Source organism: Mustela lutreola, chromosome 6 (genome assembly GCF_030435805.1).
Source record: "Mustela lutreola isolate mMusLut2 chromosome 6, mMusLut2.pri, whole genome shotgun sequence".
NCBI lineage: Eukaryota > Metazoa > Chordata > Mammalia > Carnivora > Mustelidae > Mustela > Mustela lutreola.
The window spans coordinates 59237639-59252592 of NC_081295.1; the positions used below are offsets into that span (position 1 = coordinate 59237639).

General features: G+C 37.5%; 1 protein-coding gene across 3 annotated transcripts in view; it reads right to left on the reverse strand.

Moving 5' to 3' along the window:
- The window catches only part of PEX3 (peroxisomal biogenesis factor 3), a 33975-nt gene extending 19048 nt beyond the window's left edge, over positions 1 to 14927 (reverse strand). Inside the window, exons 1-3 of one of the 3 annotated variants that reach the window (XM_059177371.1) lie at positions 14599 to 14923; positions 5849 to 5980; positions 490 to 571 (exon numbers count right to left, since the gene is read on the reverse strand). In XM_059177371.1, coding sequence (XP_059033354.1) covers positions 490 to 571; positions 5849 to 5980; positions 14599 to 14671 — 287 coding nt within the window. In that variant the 5' untranslated portion in view covers positions 14672 to 14923. Of the gene's footprint in view, positions 1 to 489; positions 572 to 5848; positions 5981 to 14598 lie in introns of all 3 variants that reach the window. The other 2 variants (XM_059177369.1, XM_059177370.1) reach the window with 2 other exon arrangements.
- Between the last annotated feature and the right edge of the window lie 27 nt (positions 14928 to 14954).

Below are 14954 nucleotides of genomic sequence, written 5' to 3' on the forward strand. Positions count from 1 at the left end.
TTATTGTACACTCATGTTATATTTGCACTTCATTTTGTTAATAATATAAAATGTAAATTCATATGACTTTCTCAAAATGTTCATGTTTCACCTATTATACTGTAAACTCTTTAAGAAGCACAATGTTTAACATAACTTAGCTTCACAACATCTGGTTTAGAAACACATTCTATAAGCACTCAATAATTACATTTCTGAATAAGGCCAAAGTGATAAAAGATCTATTTATATGAAAACCAGAATACACACAAATATTGTTGACCTAAATATATATATTGTTGGCCTCCTTTGTGTACCAAGGTAGAGCAAAAATACATAGACAAAATAGAACGAATTTAGTGACAGAGTCAGTAAGTACTTTTTCAAATGAGTATATTACAAGCATCCATTAGAAAAATAAGAAAACAAAGATGTTTGAAAAATATTTCAGTTCATTCTATAAATTTAAGTGACCTGTATAAACAAAAAATGATGTTAACTTGCATTTACCTGTTTTTTAGCAGAGCGGTTAGGCTCTCAGAATTGAGTTGTTGCATCAAGGCCTCTCTCAGTGTTGGAAGCATGGACAACACTGTGATGCAAACAGAAAATAAAAAAGGTCGCAAGTTATATGACTGCCTTCACTGAGAAACACATGTTGTTTTAGGCCATATGACTGGACTAACAACTAGCAAGGGTTGGGAGGGAATGTCAGCGGTAGAGTTTCAAGTTATTATTAGGAATAAGAAAACTGAGTTTATGCTAATAAATCATTTATCTGCTTACATTAAGTGATAGAATTATATCTATACTATGACTATAGCAATGTAAACATACAAGAAAGAATGGGAAGAATTATTCTGAGATGTGAAAAGTGGTGGTCTCTGGATGATGGAGTTATAATAATCATTTCTTTTTCTCTTCTTTTCTGTACTCTCCAAATTATTTTTTAAGATTTTATTTTATTTATTTTATTTTATTTTTTTAAATTTATTTTATTTGACAGATATCACAAGTAGGCAGAGAGGCAGGCAGAGAGAGCAGGGTAAGCAAGCTCCCTGCTGAGCAGAGAGACCAATGCGGGGCTCAATCCCAGGACCCTGGGATCATGACCTGAGCTGAAGGCAGAGGCTTAACCCACTGAGCCACCCAGGTGCCCCCCAATTTTTTTTTTTTACAATGAATTTATTTCTGATATAATAAAATGATCAAAACAACATTCTTATCTTTATACTTTGTTTTATATTTTATTTCTATTTTTAGAAAAGTTTATTAAATATTACAAAGCAGTAAGCATGTACTGAAACCTAGACAAAAGTGCATCAGGCTGGGAATTAAGAACTGCTGAGTTGTACTTTGGTTTTGCCAAAGGTTATTGCCTATAACTCCCCAAGAATAACATTAAGACATAGTGCTCTATGGAAAAAAAGACTGCATGTAATTTATAGAAGTTACTTTATTTATGGATCCTGCATGGTATAAGAAAAGTTGGAGAAATGCACATATAATAATTTAAAATGAGTTTCTAACACTAAATAAGTAATGATTAAAAAATAAAAAAATATCGAGATCACAAATACCACATTCTGAAAGGGAAAAACTTCAGTGTGTGATTTTTATTTCTTGACTAGTTATACTAATTATAAAACCCGTATTATTTTTTTCTATAGAACATTTAGCTTTTAGACTACTCTAGACATCTATTTCAGTGCTGTACCAAGGAGCTTCAGTGTATTTCCTCTAGCCGTATGATTAAATCACCTAAGTCATTTAGATTATTTACTAAAGTCACAGCTCAGAGCCAATGTAAAGGTAGCTTATTTCAGCGTATTTGGTACCCAAAAAAGTATTTGGTAGCCCAAATGCGATATGTTAGCCAACCAAGAAAAATTAGTTTAGAGACCTACATATAGAAAATGGAGTTAGTAAGGAACTAATTCAAAGATTATGCAGTAAAACAACATGATTTGAGAGGAGTCTCTCCAACAATTCTGAAAGATAAGAGCTTTTCACTTTCCCCTTCAGCCTATTCAACCGAAGACAAGTCAATTCTTTTCTTCCAGGCAATTTTTTAAAAAACATGGAACAAATATGTTTCTGTACCTAGTTGAATGCAGCATTCATGTTTTCCTTTAGCCATCTGGTCTCCATGATAACCCCCAGTCCAACCACAAATCACAAGACAACCCCTCACCAGCTACTGAATCTGTGTGACCCTGAGCAAGTTATTTAAACCCCCAGTGCCTCTGTTTTCTCTGTAAACTGAGGAGAACTTTGTTGTAAGGTTTAACTGAGACATACAAAGCATTTAGAGTATTTGCACATGAGAATGCTCAGTGTCAGCCCTTATTATTATCCTTGTTTGGCCTTTTCTGACATATTCTAGTTTGTATCTTCTTCTTCTTCTTTTTTTTTTTTTTTTTTTTTTTTTTTTTTTTTTTTTTTTTTTTTTTTTTTTTTTTTTTTTTTTTAAAGATTTTATTTATTTGTCAGAGAGAGCGAGCGAGAGCGAGCACAGGCAGACAGAGTGGAAGGCAGAGTCAGACGGAGAAGCAGGCTCCCTGCGGAGCAAGGAGCCCGATATGGGACTCGATCCCAGGACGCTGGGATCATGACCTGAGCCGAAGGCAGCTGCTTAACCAACTGAGCCACCCAGGCGTCCCTCTTCTTCTTCTTTTTAAAAAAGATTTATTTATTTGAGAGAAAGAGAAAGCATGAGTAGGAGGGACAGAGGGAGAGAGAGAATCTCAGGAGGATTCTGCACTTAGCATTGAGCCCTGCCTGGGGCTGGATCTCATGAGGCTGAGGTTATGACCTGAGCTGAAACCAAGTGTTGGGCATTTAACCAACTGTGCCACTCAGGCACCCCTCCAGTTTGTATCTTCTTAACATATGAGAGGCAGAAGTGGACCTGCACTCTGACGATTCCAGAGCATGATGCAACTACCTGTGATCTGAATCAGATTTTATTTTTGTGGTCTAAGATTAAATTAGTACTTCTAGAAATCATATTAAAGTCTTTATAAACAGTTTGTGCTCAACTAGAACTCCCAAACCTTACTCATATATCCTGCTTGCAAGCAAGCTCAGATAATTCTGTATCTGTACAACTGCCTTTTAATGCAGAACAATTCATTTATCTCAGCCTAGCACTGTGTCATATATAAATTTAATAAGTATCTCTCCTGAATATTCAGTAAAAATCCTGAAGAAGATAAAGCCATAGGCAGAATACAGAAACATTTTATTAGATGGTATCTTTCAAGTTGAAACTTTCAAGTTTCAAGTTTCAAAAGGGCCAACTTTTTGGGTAAAAAGACTAGTCACATATACCTAAAGCTACTAAATTTTTCTAGTATATCCATTGCACCTTATTCAAAAGGATAGAAATTTAATCATATGATTTATAACCCCATTATCAATGCATACTGGAAAGCTAATTTGGAAAGTGTTCCAGTGAACTTCTATTTGGCTCCTACAATATTTTATTTTTAATTACCTATCTGCAGCCATTTATTCATCTGAGGGTTGTGATGGTCATGGAAATATTCCACCAAATCTGCTAGGAGCATGGTTGGCTGGCAGCCCAGCTGTGACCCCCTTGGATCCATTACCATGTCTGCACCACCCCCAGCCAATAAGAGTGGTGTGGTGATACTAACAGAGATCCATTCCAGAGAGCTTTGACTTAAGGACTCCCTACTGGCCTGCCAAAACTTTCTTGAAACTGTGCTATAGGCTGAAACTCTTCTTATCTAATCTTCTTTCCTTCTCCCTTTCCATTCACCCGTAAGACCTGCACTATGGTCTGAAAGCTTCCCTCGCCTCCTTCTGCTCCCTCCCCTTTGTTCTTTGCAGGTGTTCCCCACCCACCCCCAATATATCTCTTGCACATCTAATCCCATTTTAGCATCTGTTTTCCAGGGAACCCAAACTGACACAAAAGTCCATGTCAAATTGAGATGGATTTGCAGATTCTAGACTACCTATTTCTATTTTCTGAAAATCTGAGTAATAACCAGAAATGCACTGTACTTATTTTCTAAAAAGTCATTAACATGTCCTTGATAGCATCAATTCATTGAATGCTGAATATCAATTTAAAGAATTATGTAACTTTTTTTTTCTTTTAAGTACGCTCCACATCTAGTATGGAGCCCAACGCAGAGCTTGAACTCATGACCCTGAGATCAAGACCTCATCCAAGATCAAAAGTCAGATGCTTAACTGACTGAGCCACTCAGGCACCCCAAAATTATGTAACTTTTAAAAGTTATCATTTACTGAGTATTTATTTATTTATCATTTACTGAGTATTTATTACACACCAAGCACTTTACATGCATTATCTCTTCACATTCTATAAAACATTTATGAACTGGGTTTTATGATGATCATTTTATAGAAGAGAGAATTGAGATATAGATTTTCCCAAAGATACAGGGATATTATAAGGAAAACCTAGGAACTCACTGCTTTTAAAAATTTTTTATTTTATTTAAATTCAATTAATTAATATATAGTGTATCATTAGTTTCAGAGGTAGAGTTCAGTGATTCATCAACTGCATATTAACACCTAGTGTTCATTACATCATGTGCCCTCCTAATGCGTTTTATCTGAGTTGTCATTACATGCAGTATTGATGATCACTATTCACTTTATAGAATGAAGTATTATTATTGTACTAAATTTAAAGTCCTTTAAACTCAGAAAAAAATTCTGCTTTCAAAAGTAAATAAAGAGGGGTGCCTGGGTGGCTCAGTGGGTTAAGCCTCTGCCTTCGGCTCAGGTCATGATCCCAGGGTCCTGGAATTGAGCCCCACATCGGGCTCTCGGCTCCGCGGAGAGCCTGCTTCCTCCTCTCTTTCTTTGCTTGCCTCTCTGCCTAATTGTGATCTCTGTCTGTCAAATAAATAAATAAAATCTTAAAAAAAAAAAAAAAGTAAATAAAGAGAACCTACCTTTACAAATTCTTTCTAAATTAACTGTTCTTAAAAGAAATGTTAGAGAAAAGATTAAGCTTTAAACCATAATAAAGAAAAAGAGGTTTGACATGGATTTGAGAACTAATTCTTTAAGGGGTTATACCAGTTATAAAGCCTATTCCCTTCAAATGTGAGCAGTTGATTTTGTTATGGCATTCCCCCAGTATATTTCCAACTCTGGAGGTTAAATCATTACCATTAATTCCTGTTGAGTAGTGTACTCTTCTGTGCTGCACTCACGGGTTTGTAGCTGCCTACTGTAAGTTTAACACACTTAGGAATTTTTACTGCAGCTATTAGGCCTAATGATCCTTACAGCCTTACTTCCCACTACTCTTACATTGCTCATTCTGCTCTAGCTACATACCCCTTTTGCATTCTTGAGTGTCAAGCCCATTCCCATTGAAGGCATTCTGCATGGCTCCTTCCATTGAATCATTTGGTTTTCTCTAATGTCACCTCCTCAAAGAGGCCTGACTCTCCTGATTGCCATTTCTTAAAGAACCACTCCCTTACACACCTTTATTCTCCTTATAGCAGCCATCACTGCCTTAAGTTATTTATATGTTGTTTATCATTTGTTACTCTCATTAGCACATAAATTCTAAATGTCAGGGATTTTTAAAAAATTATTCTCCTTATTTCCTCAGTGCTAGGTACCCCAAGTATTTGCTGAATGAATAAATAAGCTGAATGAACAAGCATTTATTGTATATTGCATATTGACTTATACTGATTTTAAAAATCAACATTTAATGATATATTTCAGTTAAATCACATAAATCCTTTTGCCTTTTCCTCTTTGGTCCTGGAGGTATGCAAATTAATATAAATCATCAAGTAATTTTACATACATGTATAAATATTTCTCTTTGCCTTACCTGTCATATTGCAAGTCCTCTGGTTACTTTCAAAATGATACTGTCGTCTTGCTTGAGCAATGTACTCTGCAGCTTCTCTTTCTTGTATTTCTCTGATTTTCTTTTGTCCATATTTTCCCAGGATATATACTCCTAAAATTATTTTTTAAAACAAACAAGTATGTTAATCTAGTTAATTAGGGTGGTAAAAATTCCAAACAGTATTTTTAATGTGCTTCATCCAAATTTAAGGTTTATATCAATGAAGAGTTAAAAATAACAACTTTTAAAAATCTAATTAAAGACTTACATAGGAATTGTGACCTAAATGTAAGGAAAAGGAGATAGGCATTTTAACAGCCAATGATGGATACCATAAAACTAGGTCTGAAGAAAACAGAAAGGAATTAAGTGCAAAGTCTGGCAATGCCTTTAATAGTGAAGTGGAGATATTCTAAGTGTCCGGCAATAAGGGACTGTTAAGTAAATTATGGTCTACCCATACAAAAACCTTGTGAAATCTTATGTGGCTGTTAAAAAATGCATTGCTAAATTAGCCAACAACTCAAGGATATATCCATATATGTTTTTAGTTTATAAAATAAGATCTTGATGTCGCCCTTTTTAACGTAAGTAGATACATGGAAAAAAACATAAACTATAATCATTGTTGAACAGTAGGATAGTAGCTGATCTTTTTCTGCTACTTGCTTCTTTCCATCTTCCATATTTTCTTCAGTCAGCATATAATACTTTTTAAAAATGTAAGATAAAATGTTTGTTTATTTATTTAAAGAGAAAAAGAATACAAGAAAGGTAGGTAGTCAGACAGACATCGAGAACTAGCACTTTCAGTGGAAAAGGGAGAGGGAAGAAGGTATAGAAATTCCTAAATTATAACATCACATCATAAAAATATAGGTGGGGTCACGAGACCTATGATTTTGTTGAACACATTTCAGGATAGACAGATGATATAAATGTGCACATTTTGGTCTATGCCCCAGGCGCAGTAAGTTGTCCTAACTGGAAACGTGAATACTCCTAAGTGGTTGGTTAGCATTTGACCAAAGCCCACTCCAAGGTTTAAATACTTCAACTAACTTTTATCTAGCATAATGAGTATTAGAAATGGATTTTCATAGATTAGTTGTGTTTAAGATACTGGATTAGCCAAAACGTTTTACTAATACTCATTTGAGCAGGAATATATGAATCTAGAAAGTCCTTTATCCTTAGGAATGACTTAGCCTTGAACCCTCAGCTGCTACTTAGGAGGATTCTTAGTCAAAGGAGTTAACCAAATGGCCAAAGAATCCTACAAAGTCAGGCAATCCCCCCCCCCCCCCCCAGAGAGAAGTGGGTGGGGGAGAGGCAGAGGGAGAAAGCAAATACCAAGGGCTTGACCTCTGCACCTTTTTATGCAAGGTTCTGTTGCAGCACGGGAAGAGGATGTTGGGACTTCAATAAGCTTATAAAACAAGTTATGATACTGTCTTATTTATACTGGCTAGCCAGATGCTTTTATGTGTGCCAGCATGTGTTTCATTATAACCTGGCAACAAATTTGTAACAAATCCTCACCTAGCTCCAACTGCTTGAGGCCCTCAATATCTATCAAAGAGAACCTAAGAACTGTGCAGGACCTAAATAATTGGAGTTAGTCTGTTTGTCACAAGTGGGGAGGAGATGGCCGTGTAAGAACTGCAAAGAAAACACACATCCTGAAATATTTTCACTAATATAAGCATTATGGATAAACCGATAACACATTATATATTTTTAAAAATAATAGTTCAGGGGCGCCTGGGTGGCTCAGTGGGTTAAAGCCTCTGCCTTCAGCTCAGGTCATGATCCCACGGTCCTGGGATGGAGCCCTACACTGGTCTTTCTGTCTCTGTCTGCCTCTCTGCCCACTTGTGATCTCTGTCTGTCAAATAAATAAATACAATCTTAAAAAAAAAAAAAATAGTTCAGTAAAAGGTATGTCCTGCAAATAATTAGATAGAAATAAACTATGACTGCAGCTATATGCAAATACATGTATTATAATCAGGCTTAAAGAGCAGATGAAAGTTATATAGGTAGCTTCAGAGCAACCTTTTTGTAACCCATCCTCAATAAACTGATGACAGTGCCATAACACCAGCAGAATAAAGAAACTGACTTATATTTCACAAAGTAACTCTTTGATAGGCAATTCTTAGGTAACAACTACTTCTCAATGAATTGCTTGTGTTTTACTTGCACAATAGGCTGCTTAAGGTTATGTGTGAAATGATTACTATTTCTCAAATAAAAATAATAATGATGTAAGGTGAAACACTGCAATGATGACATTTGCTTATCTAAGAATTTTCTGGAATAATAATAAATGACTGATATATGTGTTTTCTGGGAGAAAAGGTATACTGCTTTCATTATATTCTCAACAGTGATAAAAAATTTTCAGGAGCTACTGTATTTTATAAGTGTTGTATATTCTAACTAAAGCTAAAAGAAAATGAATTATTATGGGTTGAACTATGTCACACACACCCATTCCCTATTCATAAGTTAAAGTCTCCCTACTTCAGAATGTTACCTTATTTGGAGACAGGGTCTTTACAGAGGTAATCAAGTTGAAAGGAGGTCATTAGGGTGGGCTCTAATCCAACATGAAGGTATTCTGGTATGAGAAAATTTGGACACAGACGTGTGTAGAAGGAAGATAATGTAAAGACACAGAGGAGAAAAACATCTAAAAACTGAGGAGAGGGGCCTGTAGAAGATCCTTCTCTTATAGCCCTGAGAAGAAACAAATCCTGCAACACATTCATCTTAGATTTCTGGACTCCAGAACAATGAGACAATACTTTTCTGTTGCTTCAGCACTCAGTCTGTGGTACTTCGTTATGGAAACAATAGCAAACAAATACATGAAATTAGGCTAATATCCTACAACCCATTATTATTATTTTTTTTTTGAGTTAGCACTGAAGTAAGTTACTACACAAAGGCAAATTTAGCCAAGCTCTCATTCCTAAAATTAATAAATTCTGATTTTTTTATTACCTAGGAAAATAAGTATGAGAGCACAGAATTTATTAGCTAAAATATGGGATTCAGGATCATCTATATACTCGAGGGCTGCCTGCATCTGACCTGAAGACAATAGATATTGATGGTTATGGTACCATTTAGGTAGGTAATTTGAAGCAAGTCTCTTCCTCTCTCTGTATCTATTTTTTTTCATCCATAAAATAACAGTCTGGGATTGTAACCTTACAATCTTATTTATGGATAATGTAAACAAACATTAAATACTTCAGAAAATGGGAGCGCAAGGTAGCTTAGTCTGTTAAGTGTCCAACTCTTGGTTTCAGCCCAGGTCATGATCTCAGGGTTGTAAGATCAAGCCCTGCGTTGGTCTCTGCACTCAGTTTGGATCTGCTTGAGATTCTCTCTCCTTCCCTCTCCCCCTCCCAGGTCTCTGCCCTCACCCCTGAGCTATCTAAAAACAAAACCAAAAATAATCCTCCCTCCACCTTCTGAATCAATGTAAAATGTTGTGAGATTTCTTTTTAGAACATTGCTGGTAAAGCAAAACATCTTCTAGTCTTTCTACATTATAAATTCAGTTTTTTTTTTTTTTTTCCAAACTGTCTTTTAGTTTTCTTTTTCTGGACAAAAATCCCTGGAATACAACTATTTTACCAGATTATTACTAGGTTAATAATTTCAGTAAGAGTTTGAAAATAGTCTATTCTATTATCACTGCTCAAAATCTAACAAAACAGCAAATCCTGCTAGTCTGATTCTATTTCAGAAGTATTTTCTAAACTTTGCCACTTTACTCCAACTTCTTTACCATTGTCTTCATTCAGATTCTGAATAATGCTCTTAAGAACTGGTTTCCAGCTTCCTCCTCTCCTCTTTTCTTCTGGTCTCACACCTTTCCAATCCACCTTTCATATGCCAAGTAATTTTCTAAAATTTAAATCTGACTACATATTCCTGTGATTCGAATTCTTCAACACCCTGCTACCTTTTCTTAAGATGGATTCCCTGTTTCACTTAACAGCACCTGTTAAAAACATAGCTTTTAAGGGAGTTCCCTGAGATCATCCCCAATATTTTGTCTTATACAATACTGCATCCCCAATACATAATATTGTTACACTGAGGAAGCTCAATAAATACTTGCTGGATAGCTGATGAACAAATGAACTGGTCTGGACCAGAAGAATCAGAATCTGAGAAAGAAAACTATGTTTTTGGATGCCTGGGTGACTCTGTTGGTTAAGCAGCTGCCTTTGGCTCAGGTCATGATCCCAGGACCCTGCTCAGCGGGGAGCCTGCTTCTCCTTCGGCCTGAGACTTACCAAGCTTGCGTGCACTATCTGACAAATAAATAAATAAAATCTTAAAAAAAAGAGAAAATTCTCTGTTTTTACTAAGCCCCTTAAGTGATTTTTATCATAGAAAATCGAGAAGCACTGGTGCCCAAGATAATGTCCAGATCTATAGAATGGCATAATATAGAAGGCCCTTCACAAACTGCACTCAGGCTAGTTTCCCAAATACATCTTTTGCTGCTCCCTTTTATTCCCTGTTCTTAGCCATAGTGAAATACACGGATTCATCACAAGCAATATATGTGAATCTGTTGAATATCCCTTTTTCCAGCTGTGTCCCATTCTTTTGCTAGCTATACAACTTGACTCAAGTGAATTCCTGAGTGAAGCCTGCCAGACACCTTCACATTTATTTCTCTCTCCTCTAAGTCCCCATAGCACCAGCTCTACTATGGTACTCTATTATGGTACCATCACTGTACTGCTTTCCAGTCAGCACCAAGAGTTCCTCAGAGTCAAGAACTGTCTTATTCCTTTGTATTCCCAGAGCCTGATATAGTGGGAAGAGGCACTCACTCTTACTCAGATATTTGTTGAATGAAAAAAAAAAATGGAAAACTAATGAGACCAAAAATTACAGGGATTAAGACATAAATTATAAATCAATGCTCTGAGATTTTTAGAAATCAGCAAGCTAATAAATACAATCTGGTTATTCTCTGTTCTGCAACATTTTCTCTTGAGTATTGGTTCTCGAAATGTGGCTTGGATACTCTTGGGGGTGTTCAATACCTTTTCATGGAATCTGCGAGTCAAAACCATTTTTGTAGTTTTTGTCTTTTTCATTCTTATTCTCTCACACAGCAGAGTATTCTAGAGGCTGCATGACGTGGTAACGAAACTGACCAGATGCAGAAGAAAGACGGGAATCCAGCTTTCTTTAATTAAGCCAGATGGTGAAGAGATTAGCAAAACTGTAAAATGATGCCTCTCTTTTCACAAAAAAATTATTAAAAAATAATATTTGTGTTACTATGTAATGGTTTACTATTGTTATTTAATATTTTTAAAAATTCTCTTTTAATTTCTAATATGGCAACCATTAATAGATATAATTTTTAAAGGCTGTTTAGAGTCTTTAATTTTTACAAGTATAAAGGAGACCTCAGACCAGAAAGTTTACATTTCATAAACTGGTCAAATTGTACAAATTGGTCTAAAGCAGTTACTCATCCCAAATGTAGGAAATTCCTATGAAAGGCCTGTACCTCAAAGTTTTAGGTTTTTTTTCTACCACTGATAGCCAAACTTCTTTGAGCATATATGTTGATATTGTACCTGGTTTTCAAGCCTGACAAAATATGCCACTTCTTCCATGAAGACCTTTTCTATTTTTTTCCAATTGCACACACTATCTGCTGGTTTGATCTGTATGTTGTATTTTCCCCCAGCTCTCAAACTGTTTTGTATTTTAATTATTTATATACTTGTTATATTCAGAATGTTTGTGTCCCCCCAGAATTCACATGTTGAAATCCTAATGCCTGATGTGATGATATTAGGAGGTGAGGTCTTTGGGAGGTGCTTAGGTCATGAGGGTGGAGCCTTCATGAATGGGATTAGTGTTCTTACAAAAGGGACTTCACAGAGACCTCTACCCTTGTGGCCATATGATGACACAAAAAGTCTGCAACCTGGAAGCAGGCCCTCACCTAACTTTGTTGGCAGCCTGATCCAGCCTCTAGAATTGGGGGAAATAAATTTCTGTTGTCTACAGACACACAGTCCATGGTATTTTGTTATAGTAGCCCTAGCAGACTAAGACACTTGTTTTCCATTCCCGTCAGACCATGAAGTCCACGAAGGCAGAATGGTAAAGTATGCAAAGAGAAAGTGCTTCAGAATCTAACACACCTGGTTTGAATTCTAGTTTCCTTATTATTAACTCTGAGATCCTGGGCAAGTTTCTTTAATTCTTAGGACTCTAATTTCCATATTTTTGAATGGAAATGACAATAACTACTCTTGTTGTCCTGCCCACTGAACACAAGAGCTTAGCACAGAGCCCACTGGACACCCAGTAAATGGTAGCTGTTACTATGAAAAATCTGTAACTCTTGCATTTCCAATCATACTACCGTAAACACTACAGGCACTCGATAAATATGTCTTAGATTAACTGAAATGTAACATTTCAAAAGTTGTAGGAAGATATAAAACACTTGGATTATTTTCTCTTTCTGTCCCTCTGAACTTCTTTTTTTCCTTTCTCATTTCCCTTAATCTGTAATTATAAGCTCTCAAAAGATTTTTGAAAAAAAAAACTATAACTATGTCTTAAGTATACTCTTTAGCTTCCCCTGTGATTATCTCTCATCTACCATTAAGTTGTTCCATAAATTGGAAGGGGTATGCTATTTTGAGATTGCTAGAGAGATTATTTTCCTTATTTCAGTAGAGGCAAAAAATATTTTTTATACTTCTTCCATCATATGTATATCTTTAACTTTGCAAATAAAATGGACTTAGTGATTTTAGCATAACTGAATTATATAGATAGTCCCTGAATTATACAAATTTTTGACTTTATGATGATGCAGAAGTATTACACATTCAGTAGAATCCATACTTTAAATTTTGATCTTTTGCCGAGCTAGCAAATATGCGGTAACATACTTTTGCGATGCTGGGCAGTGGCAGTGAGCCCCAGCTCCCAGTTAGCCACGCAATCTTTGAGAGTAAACAACTCTTACAATCATTCTGTAATCATTCAACCAGTCTATTTTTCACTTTCAGTACAGTATTCAATAAATTACAGGAGATATTAACACTATTACAAGACGGGCTTTGTGTTGGATGACTTTGCCCAACTATAGGCTAAGCTAAGTGTTCCTAGCACATTTTATGTAGGCTGGGCTAAGCTATGATGTTTGGTAGGTGAGCTAATATTAAATGTACTTATGATATTTTTAACTTCCTTTATGTTTATTGGGTCATAACCCCATTGCAAGTTGAGGGAGATCTGTACATTAGATGTCAGTGGCTGACACCTAAAGGATGTAAAGGATTTCTCAAAGAATGCTGTAAAAATTCACACAAAAAATGTACTGACTTGTGAAAGACCTCAGAGATGAGAAAGACTCTCCTTACCTCATCAATAAGCTGATTTCAAACTTTCCAGAATCAACAGATCTGAATTACCGATGCCAAAAATATTGTTAATCTCAAATTGTTTGGAGGCAATAGAATATTATCTAATAGTCCGATAAAAGCAACCAAACTCCTTAGAAAACTTCTGTTCTTGTTTTTTAAGTACTTCTGTAACCAAAGCATGTAGTTAGTGATATTTCTCAAAAAAAAATCAAACGCTAAAGATTCTTCTTAACATTCCTACATTTCCTTCCATCTCACAAAGCTTTTTTATTCTCTCCTTCAAATCCCTGCGTGTTATGACATGAACACCAAATAAGGCAAAGGCTCTCACCATTATCCCACCTGTATCTTAATGTCTTCTCAGTTATGCCAGCCAGACAGACGGGCATTGATCCTAACCTTGAAGATCCAGAGGAAAATTGCACAACGTCTTCCAAACACCTTCTCACTGCCTGACTGTATTCTCAAAAAGCAGACACAGAACTAAAACACCGATTTGCGTTTCTCTGTCTAGTACACATCTTTCAGTCCTTTACCTGAGTGCGGTTAAAAAAAAAAAAAAAAAAAAAATTTAACCCAAAACAACACCGGAAAGTGCAGGCTTTGGGTTCTCCTAGACTATGACGAAACTTCTGAAAAGGGTGAAAAGCCAAACTGCCGAGAACGCGATACCCATGAAGAATCTCACAGGAAAAACCACAACTTAAAAATACGCGTCTGTGGGGGCGCCTGGGTGGCTCAGTGGGTTAAAGCCTCTGCCTTGGGCTCAGGTCATGATCTCAGGGTCCTGGGGTCGAGCCCCACATCGGGCTCTCTGCTCAGCAGGGAGCCTGCTTCCTCCTCTCTCTCTGCCTGCCTCTGATCTCTGTCAAATAAATAAATAAACAAAATCTAAAAAAAAAAAAAAAAAAAAAAGGGGGGGGGGTCTGTAAGAAGAGAACGGTATCTTGAAACAGAAACTGAAGTGTGGCGGCTTCCCCCAAGGTCCGCGAGAGAAAAGGAGAGGAGAGAAGCAGAGTAAGCAGCCGGGTCAGGACCAAAGACACAAAGGCCACGACTGCAGAGGTGGGAAGAGCCTCGGAGGCTGGTCCCCCCGCAGAGCCTCGGAGGCTGGTCCCCCCGCAGAGCCTCGGAGGCTGGTCCCCCCGCGCCGCGTCCGACGGGTGAGCGACTCTCCTCCGCACATCCGGCACTAGGGTCGCCCGGCCTCTGTTGTAGAGGACAGTCACCTCTCCTCCGCCCCTGGCTCCCAAAGTCCCTTCCGAGAACGCCGTCACCCACCTCCGAGCACCGTGCCCAGGAAGATGCATTTCTTTTTATGACGTTTTAGAAAATTCCACATAGACCTCAGCATCTTCAGGCTCTACAGGTACGGGCTGCCCTAGGGGCGCGGGGGGAGGGGTGGGCAGTTCGCCGGGAAACCGCTTCCTGGTCGCTCGGCCCGAACCACCGGGCAAGACCGCCGTCGTCGTCCCGCTGGGTGCTCTCCAGCAATCACGAACGCGACTTTCCGCAGAGACTGTCACCGGGGCGGGAAGGGGGCGTGGACTACAGCTGAGCAGCGGCGCTTTCTGGCGCTGCCGCCGCGCCGCGGTCCCCGCTCACTGGTCCCGGGCACCCAGGTCCGTCCAGAATTC